The sequence below is a fragment of the Scheffersomyces amazonensis genome (assembly GCF_036850825.1).
Source record: "Scheffersomyces amazonensis strain UFMG-HMD-26.3 chromosome Unknown RJT21scaffold_1, whole genome shotgun sequence".
NCBI classification, from domain to species: Eukaryota; Fungi; Ascomycota; class Pichiomycetes; order Serinales; family Debaryomycetaceae; genus Scheffersomyces; species Scheffersomyces amazonensis.
The window spans coordinates 1,394,640-1,420,364 of NW_027042741.1; the positions used below are offsets into that span (position 1 = coordinate 1,394,640).

At 30.2% G+C, this 25,725-nt stretch overlaps 14 protein-coding genes across 14 annotated transcripts; 7 read left to right on the forward strand and 7 right to left on the reverse strand. All coding sequences in view use genetic code 12, as the record gives it.

The window, feature by feature from the left end:
- The first annotated feature begins 277 nt into the window (after nt 1–277).
- On the forward strand, nt 278–1,420 carry MKK2 (mitogen-activated protein kinase kinase). Its single transcript, XM_064880642.1, has one exon. The coding sequence runs from the start codon at nt 715–717 to the stop codon at nt 1,318–1,320; it is 606 nt and encodes a 201-aa protein (XP_064740988.1). The 5' UTR covers nt 278–714; the 3' UTR covers nt 1,321–1,420.
- Nucleotides 1,421–1,466: 46 nt separating this feature from the next.
- On the forward strand, nt 1,467–2,134 carry RJT21DRAFT_11476 (uncharacterized protein). Its single transcript, XM_064880281.1, has one exon. It carries the CDS (start codon nt 1,657–1,659, stop codon nt 1,987–1,989), a length of 333 nt encoding a protein of 110 aa, XP_064740989.1. The 5' UTR covers nt 1,467–1,656; the 3' UTR covers nt 1,990–2,134.
- Nucleotides 1,800–3,668, reverse strand: RJT21DRAFT_11469 (uncharacterized protein). The gene has a single exon (XM_064880269.1). The coding sequence runs from the start codon at nt 3,572–3,574 to the stop codon at nt 2,279–2,281; it is 1,296 nt and encodes a 431-aa protein (XP_064740990.1). The 5' UTR covers nt 3,575–3,668; the 3' UTR covers nt 1,800–2,278.
- Nucleotides 3,669–3,818: 150 nt separating this feature from the next.
- On the reverse strand, nt 3,819–5,733 carry SPO7 (Nem1-Spo7 phosphatase regulatory subunit). Its single transcript, XM_064880643.1, has one exon. It carries the CDS (start codon nt 5,522–5,524, stop codon nt 3,833–3,835), a length of 1,692 nt encoding a protein of 563 aa, XP_064740991.1. The 5' UTR covers nt 5,525–5,733; the 3' UTR covers nt 3,819–3,832.
- Nucleotides 5,734–5,922: 189 nt separating this feature from the next.
- On the forward strand, nt 5,923–7,530 carry GWT1 (glucosaminyl-phosphotidylinositol O-acyltransferase). Its single transcript, XM_064880297.1, has one exon. The coding sequence runs from the start codon at nt 6,018–6,020 to the stop codon at nt 7,509–7,511; it is 1,494 nt and encodes a 497-aa protein (XP_064740992.1). The 5' UTR covers nt 5,923–6,017; the 3' UTR covers nt 7,512–7,530.
- Nucleotides 7,531–7,550: 20 nt separating this feature from the next.
- Nucleotides 7,551–9,752, reverse strand: RJT21DRAFT_4251 (uncharacterized protein; the record flags this gene model as incomplete). The annotated part of the gene is made up of 1 exon (XM_064884515.1): nt 7,551–9,752. One exon carries the CDS (start codon nt 9,750–9,752, stop codon nt 7,551–7,553), a length of 2,202 nt encoding a protein of 733 aa, XP_064740993.1.
- A 733-nt stretch (nt 9,753–10,485) lies between these two features.
- On the forward strand, nt 10,486–12,306 carry RJT21DRAFT_117300 (oxysterol-binding protein). The gene has a single exon (XM_064880644.1). It carries the CDS (start codon nt 10,794–10,796, stop codon nt 12,090–12,092), a length of 1,299 nt encoding a protein of 432 aa, XP_064740994.1. The 5' UTR covers nt 10,486–10,793; the 3' UTR covers nt 12,093–12,306.
- A 185-nt stretch (nt 12,307–12,491) lies between these two features.
- Nucleotides 12,492–13,765, forward strand: RJT21DRAFT_117301 (60S ribosomal protein eL33). The gene is made up of 2 exons (XM_064880645.1): nt 12,492–12,643; nt 13,144–13,765. Exons 1-2 carry the CDS (start codon nt 12,625–12,627, stop codon nt 13,446–13,448), a joined length of 324 nt encoding a protein of 107 aa, XP_064740995.1. The 5' UTR covers nt 12,492–12,624; the 3' UTR covers nt 13,449–13,765.
- Nucleotides 13,766–15,710, reverse strand: OSM1 (Osm1p). The gene has a single exon (XM_064880646.1). It carries the CDS (start codon nt 15,266–15,268, stop codon nt 13,859–13,861), a length of 1,410 nt encoding a protein of 469 aa, XP_064740996.1. The 5' UTR covers nt 15,269–15,710; the 3' UTR covers nt 13,766–13,858.
- On the forward strand, nt 15,711–16,727 carry YTH1 (cleavage polyadenylation factor RNA-binding subunit). Its single transcript, XM_064880647.1, has one exon. The coding sequence runs from the start codon at nt 15,916–15,918 to the stop codon at nt 16,633–16,635; it is 720 nt and encodes a 239-aa protein (XP_064740997.1). The 5' UTR covers nt 15,711–15,915; the 3' UTR covers nt 16,636–16,727.
- COG4 (Golgi transport complex subunit) lies at nt 16,728–19,562 on the reverse strand. Its single transcript, XM_064880648.1, has one exon. It carries the CDS (start codon nt 19,492–19,494, stop codon nt 16,765–16,767), a length of 2,730 nt encoding a protein of 909 aa, XP_064740998.1. The 5' UTR covers nt 19,495–19,562; the 3' UTR covers nt 16,728–16,764.
- Nucleotides 19,563–20,279: 717 nt separating this feature from the next.
- On the forward strand, nt 20,280–21,436 carry RJT21DRAFT_117305 (Coumarine and phenylpropanoid biosynthesis). Its single transcript, XM_064880649.1, has one exon. It carries the CDS (start codon nt 20,396–20,398, stop codon nt 21,395–21,397), a length of 1,002 nt encoding a protein of 333 aa, XP_064740999.1. The 5' UTR covers nt 20,280–20,395; the 3' UTR covers nt 21,398–21,436.
- Nucleotides 21,418–23,263, reverse strand: LAP3 (bleomycin hydrolase). The gene has a single exon (XM_064885651.1). The coding sequence runs from the start codon at nt 23,155–23,157 to the stop codon at nt 21,556–21,558; it is 1,602 nt and encodes a 533-aa protein (XP_064741000.1). The 5' UTR covers nt 23,158–23,263; the 3' UTR covers nt 21,418–21,555.
- Nucleotides 23,264–23,610: 347 nt separating this feature from the next.
- RJT21DRAFT_80804 (sodium:solute symporter family protein) lies at nt 23,611–25,677 on the reverse strand (the record flags this gene model as incomplete). Its single annotated transcript, XM_064885266.1, has 1 exon — nt 23,611–25,677. The coding sequence occupies one exon, from the start codon at nt 25,675–25,677 to the stop codon at nt 23,611–23,613; it is 2,067 nt and encodes a 688-aa protein (XP_064741001.1).
- Nucleotides 25,678–25,725: the final 48 nt, after the last annotated feature.

Sequence of the window (25,725 nt, forward strand, 5' to 3'; positions counted from 1 at the left end):
ACACTTTGTTTACATACCAGTCTGTGTGTGAGACAAATCCCGTAAACCAAACCATAATACTTATTCACCAATACTAATTGTCATAAATTTTGTTTTTTTAGTTGTCTTACTGTTGATCGTATACATGCAAAATCACATCATATAATCAATAGACCAATCATGTTTAATATCCCAGTTCGAGGAGGACGACCCCAAAACTTGAGGATTCAAATCCCGCAAACTGCAGAAACTCAAACTCATATACAACCTCAACCTCAACCTCAACCTCAATCTAATGATTATGATTATGATTCACAACCTCAAAGGAAATTACCTCTGCTACAACTACAAACTCAACTACAACCTCAACCTCAGCCTCAACCTCCTCAGATAAATCCTAGAAGAGATAGAAGACCTCCCGATGAAAAATTATATACAAATCCTCGAGATCTTCCGCTTGAAGCATTAGGATCTTCAGGATTAGAAACTTTAGCTCAAAATAAAGAAATTATAGATGCAGGGAATTTAGGATCAGGAGCTGGAGGTTGGGTATCAAAATGTGAAATAAGGCCAACTAATTCAAATCTTGCATCAAAAATATTTGCTATAAAGACATTACCACCGGGACCTAATAAAATTGAATTAACTGAATTAAGTATAAATGAACGATGTGATTCACCATATATTGTTAAATATTATGGAGCCTTTCGTTATGAAGGTAATATATGTATTGCTATGGAATATATGGATTCAAGATCATTACATGATGTTTATAATAAAGTTAAATCATTAGAATCATTTTTAAATGAAAGAGTTTTAAGTGAAATTGCCAGAAGTATTTTAATGGGTTTACAATATTTAAATGCTCAAAGAATTTTACATCGAGATATTAAACCATCTAATATATTATTTAATTCCAAAGGTCAAATAAAATTATGTGATTTAGGTATAAGTCGAGATTTAGATGGAACTTTAGCTTCAACTTTTGTTGGTACAAGAAATTATATGGCACCAGAAAGATTATCGGGTCAAAGGTATGGAGTTAATTGTGAAACTTGGTCAGTTGGTATTACAATTCTTGAAGCTGCTATGGGAGAACATCCTGTACCAGAAACTGAAGCATATGTAGCGAATTATGATAGTTTACCATCACCTCAATTAAAGGATATTGAAGGAGTTATTCTGTGGTCTGATGCGTTTAAAGATTTTATAAGTTTATGTTTAAGAGTAAATGTCAATGAAAGACCTAGTCCTACACAAATGTTAAAACATCCTTGGATTACTAAGTATCAAGAGATTGATCTTGATATGGAGGCATTTATTAGACGAGTATGGCGATAGGTAATTGTTTGTTATTACATTACAATACATTACATTATTTATTTATTATTATTTATTATTATTTATTATTATTTATTATTATTTATTATTATTTATTATTTATCCATTTAATCATTAATAAAAATCATTCGTATAATAACTAAGTGACTATTCTTCACTCTTTACTGTTTACTCTTTCTTTACTATAGGCTCGTGCACGTGACTTTTGCTCCCATCCAATCACAACCAAAAAAAAAATGAGACCTGCCAAACGTAAAAAAAAAATAATCTCAATATCTACCGACACAGTTAAGTATTGATAGTTGAAATCTTAACACACATACCAAAGAGTTAATAATGCCTGTGCCATTTGAAGGGTTATTACCCTACGCCATTATGACTGCTTTCTTCGGATTAGCTGGTCATGGTGTTGGGTTCATTAGATACTGGGATAATGGATGGAAGAATGATAGATATGACTTGGATGAATGGGATGAAAGAATGATGAAGAGAGATTTCTTATTAACTGGTGTACCTCGAGGACAGACAAGTGATCCTATAGCTCCAGATCATTTCAAGACAGCCACACCTGTTTTACAAAGATATTATACTCCATACAGAGATCAATTCTTCACATTTAGAGAAAGATTGTATAGAGGTTATGTTACTGGTAATTGGGACTTTTCATAAACATAAGGAATTAATTATCACTATCATATATTCATATTCTAATTAGATTCTCGTGGTCAAAGAATCACTTCATTTTATGACTATATGTCATGTCATGTCTTGCATATTTATATTTTATATCATTAACATTTCCATTTTTTTATATATTATATACGACCTTTTGTATATTACGTCTTATCATTATTATTATACGAACATTCAAAATAAGTTTAAAATTTAAAATTTAAAATTTAAAAGAAGTCTGTCTATTGTACAAGTAATGCAAATCTTTAAGTATGTATATATATACTTATTTAAAATCTTTATAAGTCCATTTTTCAGTAACTTTAGGAGTGTACTTTCTCCTTTTAGAAACTGGAATTCTAGTTTCAATCTTACCAGTTGATTGTAAACTTAACATTTGATCGTAGAATAAGTTACCTTCAGGTTTTAAATTCTTTAAATTAGAAGTTAATTCATCAGATAATTTAACTTCTAATGGGGTCAGAACCGCATTATATTTAAATAATTTACCCTTTCTTACACTAGTAGATTTCTTTCCTGATTTCTTTTCAGCTTCAGCTTGAGCTTCAAGTTCTTGAACTTGTTGTTTCTCAAGTAATTCATCTAATTTATGTAAATCTTGAACTTGTTTCTTTAAATCTTTTAATTCTTGTTCTAATTTAACTCTTTGTTTATGTCTAGCTTCTTTATTTCTCTTGGTTTTAGTCTTAATCTTAATTTGGGTAGGTTTATTGATAGATAATTTATAATTTTCATCATTAGTACTAATATGTTCATTATCATCTTTTACATCTTTTTCATCTTTTTCATCATCATCATCATCACTATCAGATTCAACATCATCCAAAGTATTTATTAAATCCTTTATCTTTTCTTGATAATCTTGAATTTCTTGTCTAGCTAATTCTCGTTTATATTCTACTGAATATTCCTTATTAATTAATTCCTTCCAAGACTCTAATGAAGGATTATATGATTTACCAGCATCAATTATTTTATTACTTAAATCATTTTCAATAATTTTAACTGGTTGATATTTCAATGTCTTTGGTACAACTTTAGCTTGAGTAACTTCTGCGGTAGATGAGAAATTTGATACTGGAGTAACTTGTACTTCTTCTGATCCCCAAATATCTCTATTTTCAACATTAATTAATCCATCTTTTTCAATTCTATTAAGAATCTTAGATTCTTCCTTATATTTCCCACCATTTAATTTAATTAATCTTAATAATTCTGTTCTTTTAACTCCCTGTATAGTATTATTCTTTTTATCTTGTTTCTTATTTTTACTAATTAATGCTGGAACTTTAGACTTATTAGTTAAAATTTCGGTAGATTTCAATTTTTTAACTTGTGCCTTATTAATAATTGATACGGAAGGTTTATCATCAATAATAAAATCAACTTCTTCTTCATTACTGTCTTGACTCTTATTAGTCTTCTTCTTCCCAATTATTATTTCTTCTTCACGAGCTTGTTCTAATCCACTTTCAACATCTTCAATATCAATATTCTTTCTCCAAGCTTTCTTCCCCTTTCGGGATGTCTGTGGCTTTCCCACCTTCTTAACTTGTGACATAGATCTTCTATATAGTACTGTCTATAAACGGAGCTTTACCAATACTTAGCAATATATACTGCAATATATTTTTTTATTACTGTACTCATCTCTGCTCCAGAAAAAAAAAATTAGATAGTGCAAAAAAAAATAGTGGGAGTTTTACAGGTTCTCTTTCTGATCTGCTAATTTACAGGTTATACCACACATATATTACACTATAAAAAAATTACACTTTACACTTTACACTTTACACTTTACACTTTTAAATATTAAATATTAAATATCAACTTCACTACCTGATTCAGGTCTAAAACTTCCATCTCGTAAGGGGCTACTACTTCTACTTTGATGAGTATGCAAGATGGTAGCTCCGCCCATTAACTTTTGAAGATTTTGTTCACTTAATCGACTAATTGTTGGAGTTGTTGGAATTGAAGTAGGATTATTTGATGAAGTATTTTGTGATGATGTTATACTAGATTTTCTACGATCTCTTCTTTCCTTTTTATCTTTCTTTAATAATTTACCCTTATCTAAATCATCAGAATTTGTTCCTGATTCATTAGGTCCATCATTAGTAACAAAACTCATCATTTGATTTCTTCTTCTTACTCCTTCATGAACCCAAAATTCACTACGATAAACTTCCCAACCTTCTCTAACATCAAGATTAAATACTCTTGCATTTAATACTAATTTAACATCAGTAACTCCAATTCTTGGTTGACATTGCAGTTGACAAGATACAAGAAATACTTCAATTTTTGAATTCTTATTATGAATTGATTTACTAGAAATTTTATGAAAGAAATTTAATATCAAACTTACTAAAAATAATGACATTTCTCTAATTAAATCAATAATTTTATCTGTTAATGGAGTATTAATTTTAACTAATCTTACATTTAATTGTCTAAGTCCCTTATTTGTTGATGATAAAAATTTTCTAGGTAATACAATAGTCTTTTGATATTCTCCTGATAAATGATATAACATTAATGTAACTATTAATGCTAATAATGTAAATTGTAATATGACTCTTGTAGTCCCAACTGATGATTTAGAAGGATCAATAATAAATAAATGATGAGTTATTGAAGCAATTAATGAACATAATACTGCTAAAAATGTAAGATATTTTCGTCTTAATGCTCGTTGTTGACGTACTTGTTCTCGAAGACTTTCTTCAAGAATAAGTAAATTACGAAAGATTTTCCCTGTAGCAGGAGTCAGAGTATATCCAGTTCCAACATATTCACTACCAGGTTCAGATCTATTTGATCTTCTTCGTATTCTTTTCTTAGGTTTAGGGGTATTAGTTGCAGATTCTTCAGTATCAGTACCAGCTGGTGAAGATCCAGAGTTTTTTCTTCTTGGAGATTTACTACGCTTAGGTGTAGTTAATAAATTTGATTTTCCTGGTGTTGTCGGTAAACGCTTGGAAAGACTTCGTTTAATTTTCTTTTTATCATCACTATCAAGGTGACCAGCACTATGGTGATCAGAATTTGGATTTCTTAATTCTAATGAACTTTGAGATGCTCCATCAGAATCAGAATATACTACGAAATCATCTAATGATTCGTCATTATTAGAACTGAATGGAGTTATATCCATCATAGAATCACTGGAAGATAATAGTGGAGATTTAGGAGGCAGGAACGCGTAATTACTCAAGGGAGGTAATGACGATGATGATGATGATGCTTGATTGTTGGAACGAGTAGATAATGATGATGACTTATGAGCTGGTGGTGTCACTGGAGGATGTTGGAATTGTTGATGTTGATGTTGATGTTGCTTCTTTAATTTATCCTGGTGGGGGGTAAGGGTGGTAGATTTATCGTCTTCTTCATCATTTATAACAATATGATCGTTACTACTATCAATAGATGCTGCTTCAGGTGTTGCAGGAGATAGATAGTAATCACTATCTGTGGTGTTTGAAGGCTGCATGCCGTCAGCCATTATATAATAAACTTTTTGTATAGTTAGTGAGAATTAATTATTCGGATATTTGATATGATCTGTTGAAGATGATCGGATTTCACATAAAAACTTTATGCTACTTAACTTCTGAGTTCCGCACGTATATGGTAGCACTATGCGACTTAATTCTACACTAGTTAAACCCTGGTTTATATGGCTTAAGTAATATTCCTATTAAACCTTTACCCTATTTCACCTGTTTATTTTCCCTATGTTCACCTTATATAATTTTAATTTTTTTTTCCCCATTCAGTCACGAGATCAGTAAAATGTCGGGAAGAGACAGACACTAACTTACACTATTTATTGTTGCGTCGTCACCGCGACATTGGACCCACCAACTGCTACGTGCTAATTATTAGTTATTTACATTAAACCAACAATTGAAAATTAAAAGAAATTTATAAAGTGTTGGGAATTGTCTGGCTTATATCATAAGTAGATAGTAGATTTTATAGTGGATAGTCTAAAAATGGCAACACTTAAAGAACAGAAAGAATTATTTGTGTCTGATCTTACCGGTGGTACTATTGGAGAAATCTATGCAGTAACTACTGTAGCCTTAACTTCATACCTTTCATTATATTTAATTAAAAGTTCAGTAACATCTCAAGTATCAATAACATTTTTAAATGATTATGTATTAAGTTGTTTAACTATCCTTGCATCAATTACTATATATAGTAGTAATATAACTTACCTTCATACATTAATTATAACTCCTGGTATCTTAGCTTATATAATCTCGAGTATTTCGCAACATCAATCATCATCAACTAAATCAAAGCAAAAGCATTCAAATAGTAATAGTAATAGTAATAGTAATAGTACTACTACTAATAATAATGACAAACAATTAGATCTCTTACCTAAAAAGGCATTCATAACTGCTTATAGAGCTCATATGCTTATTATCACCAATTTAGCTATATTGGCTGTTGATTTTAATATATTTCCTCGAAGATTTGCCAAAGTTGAAACATGGGGAACTTCACTTATGGATTTAGGAGTTGGATCATTTGTATTTTCAATGGGGTTAGTTAATTCTAGATCACTAATGAAACAAGAATCTTATAAATTTTCATGGAATTCTTATTTATCCATAGTTAAACGAAGTATTATAAAATCAATTCCAATTCTTTTTCTTGGTATTGCCCGTCTAGTTAGTGTTAAACTGTTAGAATATCAAGAACATGTATCTGAGTATGGTATACATTGGAATTTTTTTATTACTTTAGGATTCCTTCCTATTTTATTAGGAATTCTTGATCCTATACTTAATTTATTCCCTCGAGCAATAGTAGCCTTTGTTATTGCAGGAACCTATGAAGTCATACTTCAAAATACAAATCTTTTACATTATATCTTAACTTCTGAAAATAGATTAAATAATATTATAACCATGAATAAGGAAGGTATATTTTCATTCATAGGTTACTTTAGTATCTTTGTGTTTGGACAATCATTCGGTCCATCAATATTAACAGGATATAAGACAGTAGGAAATTTATTATATCCATCTCGTACTAAACCAATAAAGCAACATCAAAAATCATGGACTACAGTAGATACTACTACTGCGTTGATTATTTTCTCAATATTTTATCAATTAGCATCAACATATTTCATCAATGTTTTCTATACTACTGCAATATCAAGACGTTTAGCTAATTTCAACTATGTATTATGGGTAGTAGCATATAATGCAAGTTTATTATTAGGTTATAATGTTATTGAAAGGTTATTTCCAAGAATTACATCTACAAGTTATTTATTGGAATCTACTAATAATAACGGATTACTCTTATTTTTAATTTCCAATTTACTTACTGGTTTCATTAATATGACAATCAATACTTTAGAGACTAACACTTACATCTCATTTGGTATATTGATTTTATATTCGTTGGTTATAAGCTACATTGCTGTTGAATTGAATAAGAGGCATATATATATAAAATTATAGAAGTTGACATAAAATAAATATCCAAATCATTTAAAAAGTTCACCTGGCCGATGACATGCTGGTAAAGGACCTTTTTCTAATTCCAGAGGTTTCCAGATTCTCTCTGAAACATCGGAGGTAGTCATCATTGTCACATTTAATTGTATCATTGTATCTCTTATGAGATTTATGAGATGTTATACTTATCCTTCCCTTTCTCTTATTAGCTTGGTCACTGTATCCAAAATCGATAACATAGGCTGTGTAAGTTCCATCAGGATTTTGTTTAATCATGATATTCCCCAGATGGATGTCATGATGCACTATTCCCAAATTGTGAACCATATCTATAGTCTTTTTACAGCATGATTTAAAAGCCTGTCTTTGTTCAATAGTATAATAACTTAAAGGTTTACCATCAATATATTCTAAAATTAAAAAAAAACCAGCTAATTGATCAATATCAACGTCAAATTCATCTTTATAGCTGTCAACTTTAGAGTTTAAAAAACCGGATGAATAAAATTTAGGGATACCATCTATACCTTTGAGAATTTCATAGCTCGACACTTCTTTGCTAAAGCATTTTAATGCCTCTAAATAACAATCCAGAATATCTTGGTTGCTTTGGAATTCACAACTCCAAAATGAGTCATAAATTTTAATAACTTTGCGATCATGTGAGGTTAGATCTTCAACTAAAAATACTATTGAATTACGACTTTGTAGTTTATTACCAGATAATATTTCCAAGAACCTGTATTTTGTTCTTAATTCTTCCGTGGTGGTTGACTTCAAATTTGATTTACGAAGAGTCTTAATCCTAGTTTGAGTTATTTTAAGTTCGGTCCTGTTTTGTAATTCGGAAATAATCAGACCGCTGCTGGAAGGTGGAGTTGGTGTATCGCCCGGTAAGTGATTTTCATCGATTGGACTAGTGGTGCAAAATTGTTCAATTTCAGTATTGTATTTAATAATTTCAGAATTGATTCTTGGATATAAAGAACTAAGATTTTGCTGTTCAATTAGATATTGCAATTGACTTCCACCTTTACACGTTTGGAAATAGGAAAGTAAATAGATAAATAATTGTGTACAAGTGGAAAATTCAGACTCATCAGAAAGATCGTATATCCGGCAATCTAACTCCCTCATAATGTCATTTTTATCTATAATTGTTTCCTCAGAAACCTTAGGGTTTTCAATGTCAATTAAATACGTAGTTAAGTAATCTGAGATGAACGCTAAATGACTATTAAGAGATACGGCCTCTCTAATACACTGTGAAAAGCAATGTATAAAGTCCCTTGCCTTTGAATCGGTCTTTTCATTATTTATGAAGTTAACATAACATTCCTTCAAATGTTTGCGTTTTAACTCAACAGGAATACTTAATGGTAGATTTGTAATCATAAAATCTGGAATTATTCTGGTATGTTTACCAGAATCAATGATTTCTTCCGAAGCATGTTGAGCATCACACCATACATCAGTATAATTTAATCTCAACGCACGTATCAATCTATTAAAAATATTAGACCAGAAAGTATGTTGGATCGAACCTTCTAAGTCATCCAGCCTAACCAACTGAAAATCTAAACAATATACAAAATCTTCAATTTCTTTCATATCTACTTTTGTGGATAATTTATCAAAGTTAACTTTAGTTGAATTTGAATTAAATTTGGGAATAAACAAGCCTATTATAGAATTAAGGTGATGGGATCGTCTAAAAGAAGTTTTTGGGGATGATTTTATTTCCGGGAGATTTGGTTTAAGTCTTTTAACTGAGTCTGGAGCATATTCAGCGTGTTTTAAAGTTTTTCCAAGTTTTAGTGGAGGTGTCTTGATACTTAAAAGACTAGTTAATTGAAAATATCCATTCAATTTAATTTCTTTTAAACTATCATTGATGACAGATTTGAACCGTTCATATAATTTATTTTCTGAGACAGATTCCAAATTCATTGGAACTAAAAGGTGGAAGTTAAATAATCTCAATATAACTGGCAAAATATGCTTATAATTTGAAATAGCTGATTCATCTAAACGTAATTTCTTCATATCTTCCTTTAAAAACTTGTGTATTTCCTCATAATTAGGAGTTTCGAGATAAACTTCCAATCGGCGTTGAGCCCTTCGATATTCATTGATGCTCTGACGATGGATCAAAAATATATCAATCAGTGTTCCATTTATTAGGGGCAACAAGGCACGTTTTACAGGATCAAAATTAATGATCGATTTTAAAGAGTAGTCCATGGTTGATAAGGTAAGGAAAATGCTGTGATAATAAACATAATATTCATTTGTGGTCTTAAAAGAGTTTGAAAACAGAGGTAAATGAGAGGTGCACTACATTAGACAACATCAACTTACTTCGAGATGCATCAGTTGAGAATACATCTAGGATCGTTCTTAATGACTGTTTTATATAAATAGGATAATCTAGCTATTACATATACAAGATGGATGGCTGCAAAACTTAACTTCGCAAAGTCAGTATTACGGCAGGCATATTTTTTCTCAACATTAGCTATTAATACATTGAAGTGAAATATCAACAGCAAAGCCTAATCCTGATACAGCTAATATTAAAAACACAAACAAATGATAAATGTAGCTAGCTCATTATTTACTGTAACCACAAGATACAAAAAGTTATAAAACTTACTGCTATTATTCAATTGACATTATACCTGTTAAGCGCTCTTATATACAATACGTATGTAACTAACATAATCCTTGCTCTTCAACGTAAATGTCTTATTTTAAAATCTATACCTAGATCTGGTTGATCTGGTCGTTATAAATTGCACTTCCAATTCGAGTTATAGCCATTAGAATATTCATATATAAGACATTGTCTCAGTCTTATTAAATATAAGTCTTCATTCATTACAGTGCGACAAAGTAATCGTCATCGTATAATAAATGACAGATCATACTTTAAAATTATTTACCATATAATTAATATTACAATTACTTTTATAAATTGACAATTCCGTTGTTTATCCTTTTATAAATTAAATAATTAATAAGTTTACTATCATATAAATTACTATACTTATCAGTATTCATTTTTGCTAAAGTTAGTAACTTAACCACTTTGGTAGCACTTATCGTCTGGATACGACAGGGAAAAAAAAAAGTGAGGCAGTCACAAGCACAGGAAAGAATTATAAATTTAGTTATATCCGAAGAGACCATTAATTGAGAGTTGAGAGTTACTGTGACTATTAATTGTCTTTATATTAGATTGATAGATTAAGAAGTCGATTTCACCTCAGTAAATTATACCAAATGGCCACTTCAGCTTATGCTCAATCCAGTTCATGGACTTCATTTCTTAAATCCATCGTTTCATTCAACGGAGACTTATCATCCTTAACTGCTCCAGTATTTATCTTATCTCCAACTTCTTTATCAGAATATTCTCAATATTGGTCTGAACATCCAGAACTTTTAGTTGCAGCTAATCAATTGAAACCTGATGAAAATGCTACTAAAGATGAAGTTGATGTATTGGCATTAAAGAGACAAATTGCTGTTACAAAATGGTTTATAGCAACATTAAGATCACAATATTGTTCAAGAAATGAAAGTATGGGAGCTGAAAAGAAACCATTAAATCCATTTTTAGGAGAAGTATTTGTTGGTAAGTGGGAAACTGACGATGAAAAATTAGGAGAAACTATACTATTAAGTGAACAAGTTAGTCATCATCCACCAGTTACTGCTTATGCCATTGCTAATAAAACAAATAATGTTTATTTACAAGGTTATAATGAAATTAGATCAACTATTTCTACCACATCCATTAATGTCAAACAATATGGTCATGCTTTATTAGAGTATAGAGATGTTGGAGAATCATATTTAATTACTTTACCTCCATTACATATTGAAGGATTACTCGCTGCTTCTCCATTTGTTGAATTAGAGGGTACTTCTTATATTCAATCATCCAATGGATATATTACAGTTATTGAATACAGTGGTAGAGGTTATTTTAGTGGTAAAAAGAATACTTTTAAAGCTAGAATTTATAAAGATCAAATTTCCACTATTAACAAGCAAAATGCATTAATTACTATTAGTGGTCAATGGTCTGATAAATCATATATTTCAAAGGGTTCAAGTACCCCACATTCTAAGAATGGAGATGAATTATTTTATGATGCATTGGCATCAGAACCACTTCATCTTAGTGTGAAGCCAATTGAAGAACAACATGAATTAGAACTGAGAAAGGCTTGGTTAAAAGTTAGTGAAGCTATTAAAAGTAGTGATTATGACTTAATTCATCAAGAAAAATCATTGATTGAAAACAATCAAAGAGAATTAAGAAAGAAAGAGAAAGATGCAGGTATAAAATGGGAAACTAGATGGTTTGATTTAAAGGATTATGAAGATTGGATTAATGAAGGTGATAATGAATCAAATCCTGATATTTTCTTAAGTTTAGCCAGTTTATCTAATTTATCAATCCATAATGCTCCATCTGGTTCATTAAAGAACTCTAAATATGATGAAGGTGAAGCAAAGCATTGGAGATTTAATTTAAAGAAATGGGAGGAAGAGTCCGAGATAAAGATATAGACTTATTCCGTATACGGAAATCTAAATATTAGATCAATGTATCTATGTATATATTTATTTATATCTATTTTTAAATATGGTAGGTCACTAACTGTTGTCTTTTCGTTTAATATAATATAACATGAGTTTTAAAATTAATCTATTAACTATAATATAATGTATAATCTAATCATAATCATAATCATATAATCTAATCAATCAGTAAAACTACTAATAATAAATGCGTTTAGGGCTTATCACGTGTGTGTTCTTAGGGTTTTGCTCGTCACATGACCTCCATTCCTGGGTTTGTATGCAGCACCCGCCAGCACCCATTTTTTTGGACCTAGTGCACTAGCTCTATGCCGCAATACTTAAGTCATGTGACTTCTCTTAACTATGAGAATTTTTCCCTCCCAAATGTTAGTCAGACCCGCTTTACACTAACAACGTAGACTGAGAAAAAAAAATTATTCAAATTTAAAAAATCAAATTTGTTTTAATATTCCTATAACCATTCTAACACTAATAGATAGTAATCATATTAAACAAAATGGCTGAATCTCACAGATGTATGTAATAGATAATATAACGATAATTAGGATGAGGAATCAATCAGAGGATTAAGTTGGTGTGGAATAAGTAAAGACTCGAAGTCAAAGTGGATGATGGACTGATAGTCAAAAGTCAAAGTCAAGAAATCTTTAAGAGTAGGAATAAAAGAATTATCATATAAATTAATCATTCAATAACTATATCATTTAATGGTATTAAAATAAACTAAATAGAAACTTGTTAATGTTGAATTTCAGGTTTTTCACCCAAATTTTACAACCAACTAACAATTTTCATCAACTACGAATATACATCAACTACAAGTAAATTATATGAAAAAACTTTTCAACAACTTAATAAATGTTAACAACCATTGTATATCATCAAATCCAGTATCAAATACATTTATTTCAAGAGATTTAAAAGATTTTCATAATCCATAAAAAAACTTTATCCAACGATTCTCCCATCCTATGTAATCAAAAATGAATTATAAAATACTAACAATTTTTTCTAGTATACGTTAAAGGTAAACACATTTCTTACCAACGTTCCAAGAATGTCACCAACCCAAACGTGTCTTTGATTCAAATCGAAGGTGTTCAAACTCCTGAAGAAGCCAAATTCTACTTAGGTAAGAGAATCGCTTACGTTTACAGAGCTTCCAAGGAAGTCAGAGGTTCTAAGATTAGAGTCATCTGGGGTAAGGTTGCTAGAACTCACGGTAACAACGGTTTAATCAGAGCTAACTTCAAGAAGAACTTACCACCAAAGACCTTTGGTGCTTCTGTTAGAATTATGTTATACCCATCCAACATCTAAGTGTAACAATAGTCAACAAGAAAAGAAATTCACTAATCATAAACTAATAACTTAACCAACCTACCTTATGACATATCATTCTTCATTCAACCAATCAATACAACCACTCAATACAATAGTTTGTTTAAAACTCATACAATTTTAAACATTCAATAATTCATATAAATAGGATTTCAGTTCAATATAACATATTAATTCGATTGGAAATTTATCATTCATATACATATATAATATCATGTATCGTTTATAATATGATATTGAATATTGTTTATCTTATTATGGTTCATATACTTTTTTAGTAAAACCTTTCCCTATTCTAAATTTTTGTATATTTAATAATATATATATTAAATTCGTAATAATTAAGAATATTAATATTCTATGTATAAATCTAACTATTTTTAAACTTTTTAAGCTTTTGAACTATTAATTATAGAATTTGCCACAACTTGTCCAAATACAACACATTCTAATAATGATGAACCACCTAATCTATTGGCTCCATGAACTCCTCCACTAACTTCTCCTACTGCATATACATTAGGTATAATTTGATCAAGTTTATTAATCACATTACCATTAACATCTATTTGAATACCTCCCATTGTGAAATGAAGAACAGGAGTAATTAATCCATAATATACTTGTTTGTTCATATTAAAATCTTCATTATAATTATTGAATAACTTTCCATACTCTTCCTTGGGAATATTAAATACTGGATTTAATTCTTGAACAAGTTTGAATACATCTCCATAATTTCCAAGGTTTAATAAACCTTGAGATTTATAAAAATCAATATGACTATCAGCCTTAGAATAATCTTGTTCATTAATAAGAATAACAGAAACAGCAGTATCTTCTTCAAGGTCAAGTTTATTTCCCTGACTGATCTTACAGTTCTTAAATATAGCATCAGTTACAACATCTCTTGTAGATAATTCATTAACAAATCGAGTTCCAGTATTAGGATTAACAAGAATACCTCCAATACCTCTCAATAATTCTCCACATAAGAATTTCCACTTATCATTAACATTTTTCCTATTAATAAATCCTGTAGGATGGATTTGAACTTTATCAAGATGAATCAATTTAGCATCTAAATCTCTTAATGCAATCTTTTGACCATCACCAGTAGTTTGAATTCCATTGGTCAGAGCTAAATGTTTTACATCAGGTCTATTTTTCAAAAGTAATCCAGAAGGATCAAAATCAGCAGAATAACCTCCTGTAGCCAATACAATATTATCTACCAATAATTGTTTACGAGCATTATCTTCGAGCTGAAGGAGATATTCTAATCCGACAACAGCTTTATTTTCTACGATAAACTTATCAAATCGAGCATTCTTAATAATAGTTAATCTATTGTTATATTCAGGTAACTCTAATTGCTTTTGAAGTGAAGATATTATAGCAAATCCTGGAGGTAATTTACCTCCTCCTCTATGAGTTCTAGCATGAGAATGTCCTCCTAATTGAGTTACTTTCAGTAAATCAATCCCATATTTATCAGTTAATTTTTCCACAGCAACTTTTGAATTTTCAGCTAATGTAGATACTAATTCCGTATTACATAACCCTTTACCAGAATCTATAGTATCACTAATAAATGAACCAAATGAATCACCTGGAGGTTGAAATTTAGTTAATACTCCATTAATACCTGAAGAAGCCTTAATTGAATTCCCTCCAATCTTATCAGTCTTCTCAATCAATACAACATTATAACCCTTTTCTAATAAGTTCAATGTAGTACTTAACCCCGCAAGTCCTGTTCCAATAACAGCGGTTGTAGGTCGCGCACCTAAAAACATCGATTGAGTATTATTTAATGAAATTGATGATACAATTCTTCGAAATATCAATGCGCCTATTAACAATAAGGTAATGAGAATTAAGCTTCTCTTTCTCAAAAGGGTAAATACCCGTAACTTGAATTGGTTAAATTGCGAACGTGACACTTTGGAAATTCTACACTATATTTTCGTATGCAATTTGAATTATTAAAATTCGTACTTAAAATACTAAACGATTTTATCTAAATTGGGGTTGGTTTAGTTATAGTTATAGTTGAATCACCTGATGTTTAAAGTGAAAAATGGGAACTAAACGACAACTAATCAATGAGCTTCTAACTGTACCTGACTTATGGTACCTAAGAGAATAGAAATTGGTTATACATGTAGTCAGTAGATGTATACGTATACAAGTATATGTAAGTGTATATAAATATATAATAATATATATTATAATATATTATAAATTTGATGGTCAGGACTATACACACATCCCGATGACGGTATTATTGCAAATTACCCCTTTGGGATAGGATCAGCCCGCAACTACACGACCTTGAATTATCTGATTCCTGCATACAAAGTATCACCTAAAAAGTATTTCTGAACGAATTGATTCAAATTATTAATCAACCAGTCCATTCATTGTAGTACTAAACCATATAATGTTGAGTGTGAATCCCATATTGCATCCTGATACCCGAAATAAGCCATTCAAGTTTGAATCGTTTTTAAGACGAGAATTTGGGTTTGGTTTAGATCCTGATAGACCTGTATGTCAATTCTATAATCCATCACGACCAGCAAATTCATGTCCTAATGGAAATAATTGTCCAAATAAACATGTACCATCTATGTATAATAATAAAATTGTGTGTAAACATTGGTTGAGAGGGCTTTGTAAAAAGAATGATCATTGCGAATTCTTGCATGAGTATAACTTAAGAAAGATGCCAGAATGTATATTTTATTCAAAGAATGGTTATTGTACTCAAACTCCTGAATGTTTATATTTACATGTAGATCCTCAATCAAAAATTCCTGCTTGTCCAAATTATGAGGCAGGATTTTGTCCTGAAGGACCTAATTGTCCTAAAAGACATGTGAGAAAGATTATATGTCCTTTATATATGACAGGTTTTTGTCCTAAGGGACCTAATTGTGAGTTTGCTCATCCAAGATTTGATAATATAATAGGAAAATTAAGAATAAAGCCAGATCAAGTTAAGTTGATTAATAATAGTGATATTCCTGAAGTTGAAAGTTCAGTTAAAATAGAGAATGGAGCTGGAGATAGTGATGATAAGCCAGCCAATAAGCATAGTCTAGATGAACAAGAAGACGGTGGTAATGATGAACAATCGATTAAAAGGCAAAAGGTTTAGGTTTAGGTTTAGAGGTGAAACACTATATATAGATTCCGTTTATAGAGCATATGTAATAAGAATTTAATTAATGACTTTTATGAATACATTACATTTTAAACTATATATTGTAGCTATAAATAAATAAGACTATACTCTATATCTCCTTATTTGTTTTCTCTCTTGAGGGGTTAAAACCCAATTTATTCCAATGACATCATCTTCTTCATCATCTTCTTCATCAATTGTACTACCATTATGAATTTCTTTCTTTATAGGTTCAGTAGTTCCAATATCATTGGTATTACCATTATGAGAATTCTTAGATCCATTAGTGGTTTGATTAATATGTTGAATACTTTCTTCATATTCTTCATCATCCATTCCAATTAATAATACCATTTGAGTCACTCTAACAAATTTTTCTCTTAATTGATAATTATCATTACATACTTCATTAATTAAATATGATAAATCCTTTTCTAATTTAATAGATCCTAATTCATTAATCTTAAATTTCTTAAGAATAGATAAAAGTTTCTTTTCTATTAAATTAGCAAAATTTACAACTAATAATCTTAATAATTTATTAAGAATTATACTCTTATGACATGTTTGAATATAAGGACGAATTAAAGATTGCCATGCTGTTGAAAATTTTAATAATGCTGAAGTATCATTTAAATCAGTTGATGTATAAATAATATAGGCAGAATCATTAGATTCAGGTAATAAATCATTTATTAATATAACCAATTTATTCTTTAAAGATTGATTATAAAGATTAATTATACTATCGGATATTATTTTATTAGTAATGGATAAAAATGGATCTAAAAAATCACTTCTTAAAATTGTTTCAATCTTTTCATGATCTTTACCAAAGGGGAACAGATTATTTAAAACATTTCCATTTTGAATAAAGTTATTAAATATCTTTGTGAAATATTCTTGACCCATTGCTACTGTATTTAAGTATAATATAAAGTTTAATAATTTTACATTATTTGTTGAAGAAGTTTGTAAACCTCCAACTATTCCTGAAGTTCCTGATGCAACAACATTACCTAAAGCACTTTGAGCTCCCTTTAAAAATGCCATACCTGTTGGTTCTGGTGTACTACTTCTTGTAGTTCCTGGACTTACAGTAGTACTACTTGTAATTCCATTACTTAATAATGAAGGAGCAGTAATTAATGATAAAGTTTGATTATATCTTGGTTGATTATCATTTAAATTTTTAATGAAAAATCCATTAATTAAATCTGTTTGAATTACTTTAAAACTTTCACTAATAAATTTCTTAACTGTCGATGGAATTGAAGTATCAATTACATTTCTTAAAGTATTATGTAAAATAAGGGTAATATCTTCTATTACTGAAGAACATGGAGTTTGTTCAGGAGATTTAGATACTTCATTTAAATTTGTACTGGATACTAAATAAGTATCTAATGAAGGTAATTCTTCAATAGTAATAGCTTTTTCAATAGATCGACGAAAATAAAATGTATATAATATTTCAAAAGCCGGTAAATACTTATTGTTTATCTTTTTAGTAAAATTTGATTTAATAATTAAATCCGGTAATTTTAAAACGTCTTGATCAGAAGTTTTAAAGTATTTAATTGTAATAAATTTACAATATAATGACCAATGATGAAATATGGTAGCTAATTCATTAATTAAATCACCTACTTGAACAATAGATACTAAATCATTATTATTTTCTAAAGTACCATCAATTGATTCAAATTCATGTTGCAGTTGTTGCAGTTGAGGTCTTGAATTTGAATCATGCATTTGATCTTGTAATTCATTTAAACGTTTTGATAAAACTGGGAAATTATAAAGTTTAATATCTTGAAAATATTTATCTATTCTTCTTACATCATAAAATGTATCACCAATTATACCAATTTGAGAATCAATTTCTCGTTGAATTTTAGTTATTACATAATTTAAAGCACTTGGATAAGTTGATGAATAATATCGTTTAATTAATGGTCCATGTTGACTAAGCATCATAGAAATATTTTCAAATAATTGCATAGTTATTGTAGCAAATATTCCTGCTTTTAAATCATCAGCAGGTACAGATGCAGTTGAAATAATTAAATTTTTTGAAGTATCATTAATAATTTGACATATAAATTTGGAATAACAATTTAATCCAATTTCTTCTTGATTAATTAAAGGAAATAATTGAAAATATTTTGTTAAATCTTCAACATTTCTTGCTTTTGCAGCTTCATCAAATTTTAATTTAAATATTTCAGTTAATTTATCAATCCATGAATTTATGGTAACTTCTGGTAATTCTGGAATATCTGTTGATGGAATAACTATAGAAGCAAATCTTCCATTGATTAATTCTTTTGATAATTTTGAATTAATAGTACTTATACATTGAGCAGCTAATTCATAATTTTTATGTTCTATAGCATAACTTGCTTGATTAATATTATTTCTTAATAATTGAATATTAGTAACAAATTCAAGAGTTTTATTAACATTTCCAATTTCTTCATCTAAAGATTTAATTTTAAATGTTAAAGAATGACCTAAATCATTAGCTGATTGAAATATTGATACTAATTCATTTGAATTAGTTATAGCAGATGAAAGTTTTGTTGTTCGATTTAATTCTATATTATTAATATCTTGTTGAAATCGTTTTTGTTTTAATTTAGTATAATAATTTAATTCTTTATCTATTTGTTCTATTTCTTCATCAATATTATCAATTAATTTATATAATCCATTAGGGGTATTAGCTAATTGATATTGTTGATAAAGTTCTTGGACTACTTTGTCTAATTGAGATTCTTGCAAAGCAGGAAACAATGCGTTGGAGTTGTCGATTGTTTCGGCTGGCATCCCTGTTGGTTTGCCACTCCGTTTTAATACGTGTGCTTTATGGTAACTGGTCAGTTATTGCAGCCTGGTTACTTGTTAGTTAGTAGTCTTTCGTTGATATAATTTATTTCGTTGTCTTTTGGCTATGACTGCAGATAGGCTAAAGATCCATTCCGCAATACTATTAACCAATATTTTAGTTGCAAAATTTCCATAAAAATGCATTTACAACTATGGTTATTCTATTTTTTTAATAACCAGTTGAAGTCTACCCATTCATTTCAATTCATTTAAAATTTGATCAGAGATATGTTAATCATATATAGAAATATTTTTGATCGATCATACAATGTTATATGAGATGTAAGAGGTGTATCAAACTATCACAGAAAAGTAGTGAAAGCAGTTATTAAAATCGTAATTTAAGGATTATATTTATTTGCTTATTCATTTACTGCTTTATCTCTATCTGTGTTCTAATATTCTTGAACTATCTAATTTAAAATAATTGCTAATCCCTTAATTGTGTCTGCTATTTCTATAAATTTATTGCTAATTTCCAACAATTATCAGAATAATTAACTCAACTCAATATATCCTTAATCATCTCTCTCTAACACGAATTACCATACTATCCAATACCCAGTATTACTGTATATGATACCGTAATGGCCTTATTAACAATTACATGAAGTCCGTTCTTGACGTTCGGAGTCTTGAGCCACTCCGCCGAAGAAAGAGCCTCCACACAAAAAAATTACGAGCGAGCCGCAAGAAATGGTGTCAAAGGGGGGGGGGGGGGGGGGGGGAGGTATATATAAATTTACACTCTGTCAAGATGATCTTCTTCTTGTTGGTTAGTTATTACTCACAATATCAATTAAGTAAATAAAGTAATAAAGAAAACAATTATTCAATTACAATGTCAGAAATTTATTTAGTAACTGGAGGTACTGGTTATGTTGGATCATTTACTGTATTACAATTATTAGAAGAAGGTAAAACTGTTAAAACTACCATTAGAAATTTAGGTAAAGAAGAACAATTTCGTAAATCATTATATTCTTCAAGTGAAAAATTAACTAAAGAAATTGTTGATTCTAAATTAACCGTTATTAAAGCCGATTTATTACTGGATGAAAATTGGTTAGAAGCCTTTAAAGATGTAACTTATGTTTTACATGTAGCATCTCCATTCCCATTAGAACAACCAGAAGATCCAGAAACTTTAATTAAACCAGCAAAAGAAGGAACTTTAAGAATTTTACAATTTGCTGCCAAAACTCCAACTGTTAAACATGTAGTAGTAACTTCTTCCTTTGCTGCCATTAGATTTGGTTATCCTGAAGATAGAACTGAAACTTTTACTGAAAAGGATTGGACTATTGTTGAAAATGCTTCATCTTATTATGTTAAATCAAAGGCTATTGCTGAAAAGGCGGCTTGGGATTATGTCAAAGAAAATAATGTTAAATATGGATTAACTGTTATTAATCCAGCTTTAATTATTGGTCCATCATTGAAATATCAAATAACTAATTCTACTTCATTAACTAAGATTAAAACTTTAGTTGATGGATATTTTAAGGATGGAGCTCCAAAACAATATTTAAGTTTAGTAGATGTTAGAGATATTGCTAAATTACATATTGAAGCATTAACTAATCCAAAGGCTAATGGTGAAAGATTCTTAGCTCATAGTGGTCCAAGTATTTCATTATATGAAGCAGGACAAATTTTAGCTAAATCTAATATTAGTGATGAACTAAAGGCAAATATTCCAACTAAGGAATTAGAAGGTACTGCCAAACCAATCCCTTCAAGTGTAGAAAAGGCAAAGACTACATTCAATTGGACTCCAATTCCAAATGAAGTTTCTTTAGTTGCTTCTATTGAAGGTATTTTACTTCAAGAACAAGCTTAAATTATAATAAGGAATAAGTAGATTTAGATTTATTTAGAGTAATAATAAACATTTAAAGTATAGAATTGAAATATAATTTATCTCACAATTATACCATATATCAAATATGGATTTAATTAATAACACACAGCACAACACATCACATCACAACCTAATCCTTAGGCTAATGCACCCATTGGATCATAATATGGCAAAGTGACAAATTCCTTTGATTTCCATACTTGAGTACTCTTCTTACTAGCATATTTCTTGTTGGTAACAATTTGGAATACATATTCGTTAAACCATTCATCAGTCATAACAAAGTAACCCTTGTCACCAACTTCATCACCCCAAGAGTTTTCAATTTTCCATCTAATTGGTTTACCAGTAACTGGATCTAAATGAACTCCAGTAATGACCATGGCATGTGTCATTTGGGAAGATCCAGTTCTTAATCTTTCAGCTTTAGAAATACCTAATTGAATACCAAAACCTAAATCATAATCATAAGCAGTAGTATCTAAAACTCCAGTAACTCTATCACCAAATTTACCAACATCTGATCCAAAAAAGATTGGTTCATCATCCTTTAACATCTTAATAGCAACTCTCTTAATTTCATCAATTTCAGTATTAACATATTCAATTGGTTTACCTCCATAAATGTTATTCAATTTATCAACAGTATATAATTTATCAAATTCATTTCTTGGATCATGAATTAATGAGAAATGTTGTTCAGCATCATACTTAACGTGGTTCTTATAGAAATCAATAGGATTTGTTTCAAATGATTTATAGTTACCATCTTTATCAACAAATTCCCAAGTGAAAGTATCAGTAGCCTTTGGTGGAGTACCTAAAGCTAAAGAAATAATATTAAATACTTCATTAGTCATAACTAATTTAGCAATACGAATGAAAAGTTCAGGAGCTTCTTGCTTCTTTAAATCTCTTAAAGTTAAAGCAAATTCACGTAATTTTTCAGTTAAAATATAATTTAATTTAGATGAACTAATGGCTTGAGCATTATCAGGGAAGAATTCATGAGGAACTAAACCATATTTGTTAACTAAATTAACAATCATATCCCATTGACCTCCATCACCAACTGGACTACTTAATAAATATTGAATTAATCTTGAATCTAAATCTTCTTCATGAGTTTCTAATACAGTTTCTAAGAAAAAGTTAGCCTTTTCTAATTTATCATAGAAGAATAAGTAAGATTGAGAAAGTTGAAATTTATCAGGAGATAAATTATAATTATTAATAACATGAGTTCTAAACACGTTAGAAGAAGCAAAAATCCAACATCTACCAGACAGCTTTTGATTGTTATAAAATGATGGAGAACCAATAGTCTTGACAGAGACATTGAAGAGATATTGATCCTTCAAAAGTGTCTTGACATCTGATTTGGCAATAATCGATTCAATTGAGTTTTTAGCAAAAGCTGCTTGAGCCAACAAGTCCTTTGGCTTTGATAATAAGTTCTTTTCCCATCTATTGATAATTCCAATTGAAAGTGGATTACCAGCAAAAGGATCAGTAATATCGTCACCGGTATCTCCGTTATCACCATCATCATTATCATTATCATTATCTTTAATAGTCAAGTTTCTTAAATACTTGGCATAAAGTTTAGAATAATCTTGAGGTCTGGATGAGTAATCATGTTTCTCATTGAAAGACTCTGAATCAGAGTCACTAACAGTACGGCTAGAAGAAGCAGATGCAGTAACAACTCTTTCCTGCTTAGATGTATTTGATCCCATAGTGTGCTTACACGAATGTCACAAAGTTATACTACAATAAGTATCAATTGACCTTACAATATATAGAAGTATATAAATAAATAAAGATATTAAGAGGCAATTATAAATTAGAGTTTCAGTATACTATTTATAAGGAGGTTTAAGTTCCCTGTAGACCCCCCCTCAATTCTTTGAGCCGCTTATCTATGAGGATGCGCAATAACTGATAAGGTGCAAGTGAGCATATATTTTGACTATGCAACCGAGCCATAGTTTGGTATATGAAATTATATGATGTTATGCGTCAGGATAGACCTGATAAGAACCACAACGTCAAAGAGAGCTATTTATATTGTACTATGTGATCTAACACACTAATCATCGTATATTGTAATTTATAAATAATTTATGAATATATATCTCGTACTCGCTACCAGAGCATAAGTACTACTAAACCACTATTTGATCATTTGATCATTTGATCTCCGTAATAATTCCAACCAGTTTCTCATCCTTCTTTCTTGTCGATGATTCAATTGAATCACTTGCTCCCATTGATTCAATTGATACGACATCTTCTCTAGATTTAACATAGTTCAATTCATCACTTATTTGTGGGGCCTTTCCAAGGAAAATCATAAATAATGCTTTGAAAGTTCGTCTGGCTTCCCAAATTGGATATACAATTACTGTAAAACTTCCAAAGAAACCCCAAATAAACATAACCACAATCCAACCTCTGAAAAATGTCTTACTGAATACATATCTCGAAGCATATAATGGAATAGGGAATAGAAGAAGGAAAAATAATACAAATACTAATGTAGTTGCAAATCCAATCTTTCTTTGTCTGAGTAAGGTTTGATGTAATTTTGCATTCTTATCCAATTCAAATTGTGTGTTTTCATCTTGACTGAGAACTCCCTTTAAATCATGATCATGATCATATTCAACATTATCATCTTGTTTAATATCTTCCTTCCAAGTATTCCAATCGAAATTGGCTGGTTTAATCCAAACTAAAATAGGTACAATAATTAATGGTGCACCAACGGCCACTGTATTACCAGCAGCTAAAGCTTCATTTGTAGATAATGTAATTAAAGTAATCTTTCCTGATTGATACATAGTGAATCCAAACCAAACAGAAAGTGAAATACAGGTACATAAAATCGTACCTACACTGTAAGCGAAACTACTCATTCTCCTCCAAAAGATAGTAGCTGCCATAGGAACAACATTAACATTAACAATAATACCAGCAACTGTAGTGATAAATGCAACATTAAATCCAGCATGGGCTAACGCAATTGCCAAAGCTATAGTAACAACCCCAAATGCACAAACAATAGAATGTGATACCCAGACAAGCTTCTTACCACTAGCATTAGGATCAATATATCTTTTATAAATATCATGGGTTACCAAAGCAGAGGCTGCAATAGTTTCTGAAGAGTAGGCTGCAGTAACTGCCATAAAAATCATAACCAAAACAGCTCCAACACCACCTTTACCCATCAATGCATAAGCAGCATAAGGCATAACCAATCCATCAGCTATTTGTTGAGAATTCATCAAATTAGGGTAAGTTGGGAACAGTGGGTGACTTTCAATACCAGCAGCGGCCAAACCAAGTGTTGTAGCTAAGCAAAAAGGAATCGTAAACCAAGCGAGTGCACCCAAGATATAAGAAGCACAAACCTGTTCTGGGGCAGCAGCAATAGCTTTTTGAAGAAGTTGAGAATCGACAGAAGCAGCCCAACCAGATCCAAAAAGAACTAAACCAAAAAGACCACCTTGAACGGAGCTTAAAGTCATCAAACTTCCTTGAGCATTACCTACGATAGGTCTTCTGGCAGCAGTTTCTGTTAAGAGGTCCCATAATTTATCAGGAGAACCAACAATATCACTTGTAGCATAGGTGTTGAACATAAACATAAGTAAGATCCCAAAGATGATCACAGTATGTGTCCAATCTGTTAAGAAAGTAGCTTTGATACCACCAGCTAAAGTATAGATTATAACACCAATAGGGAACAAAGTAGTAGCTGCATCTCTATTCATTCCTGTAATATTTGCAAAAATTGACAGACCATTAATAAGAAGGTTCACAGTATGAGTAACCATCTGAATTGTAGAATACAGGAAAGCAATTATATGCGTATGACGTGCATATCTAACGGCAACAATTTCTTGATAAGTATGACAGTTGGGAGCCTTTCTCTTCATTTCAAGAGCCATACAGGAGAAAATAATCATTTGAACACAAGCACCAGCACCATACCAATATGCAGATGCAACACCATTCTTATAGGCAGCAGTAGTGGAAAGCAATAAAGTTGCACCAACAGTCCATGTACTGACTATACTAGAGGCCAATAGACCTTTCAGTGATATACTACGTTTAGCAGTCATTAACATTTCAGAATCTTGAACTTCTCCAAAATATTTGGCTAATAATTTCGACGTAAAAAGCATCATTAAGGCAAAAGCAGCACCTAATCCAATGATTAACCCATAACCAGTTCCTTGACTGAACATTACAGTTCCTGGTTCAGCTGCTTCCATGATGTATTATTATAATAACTA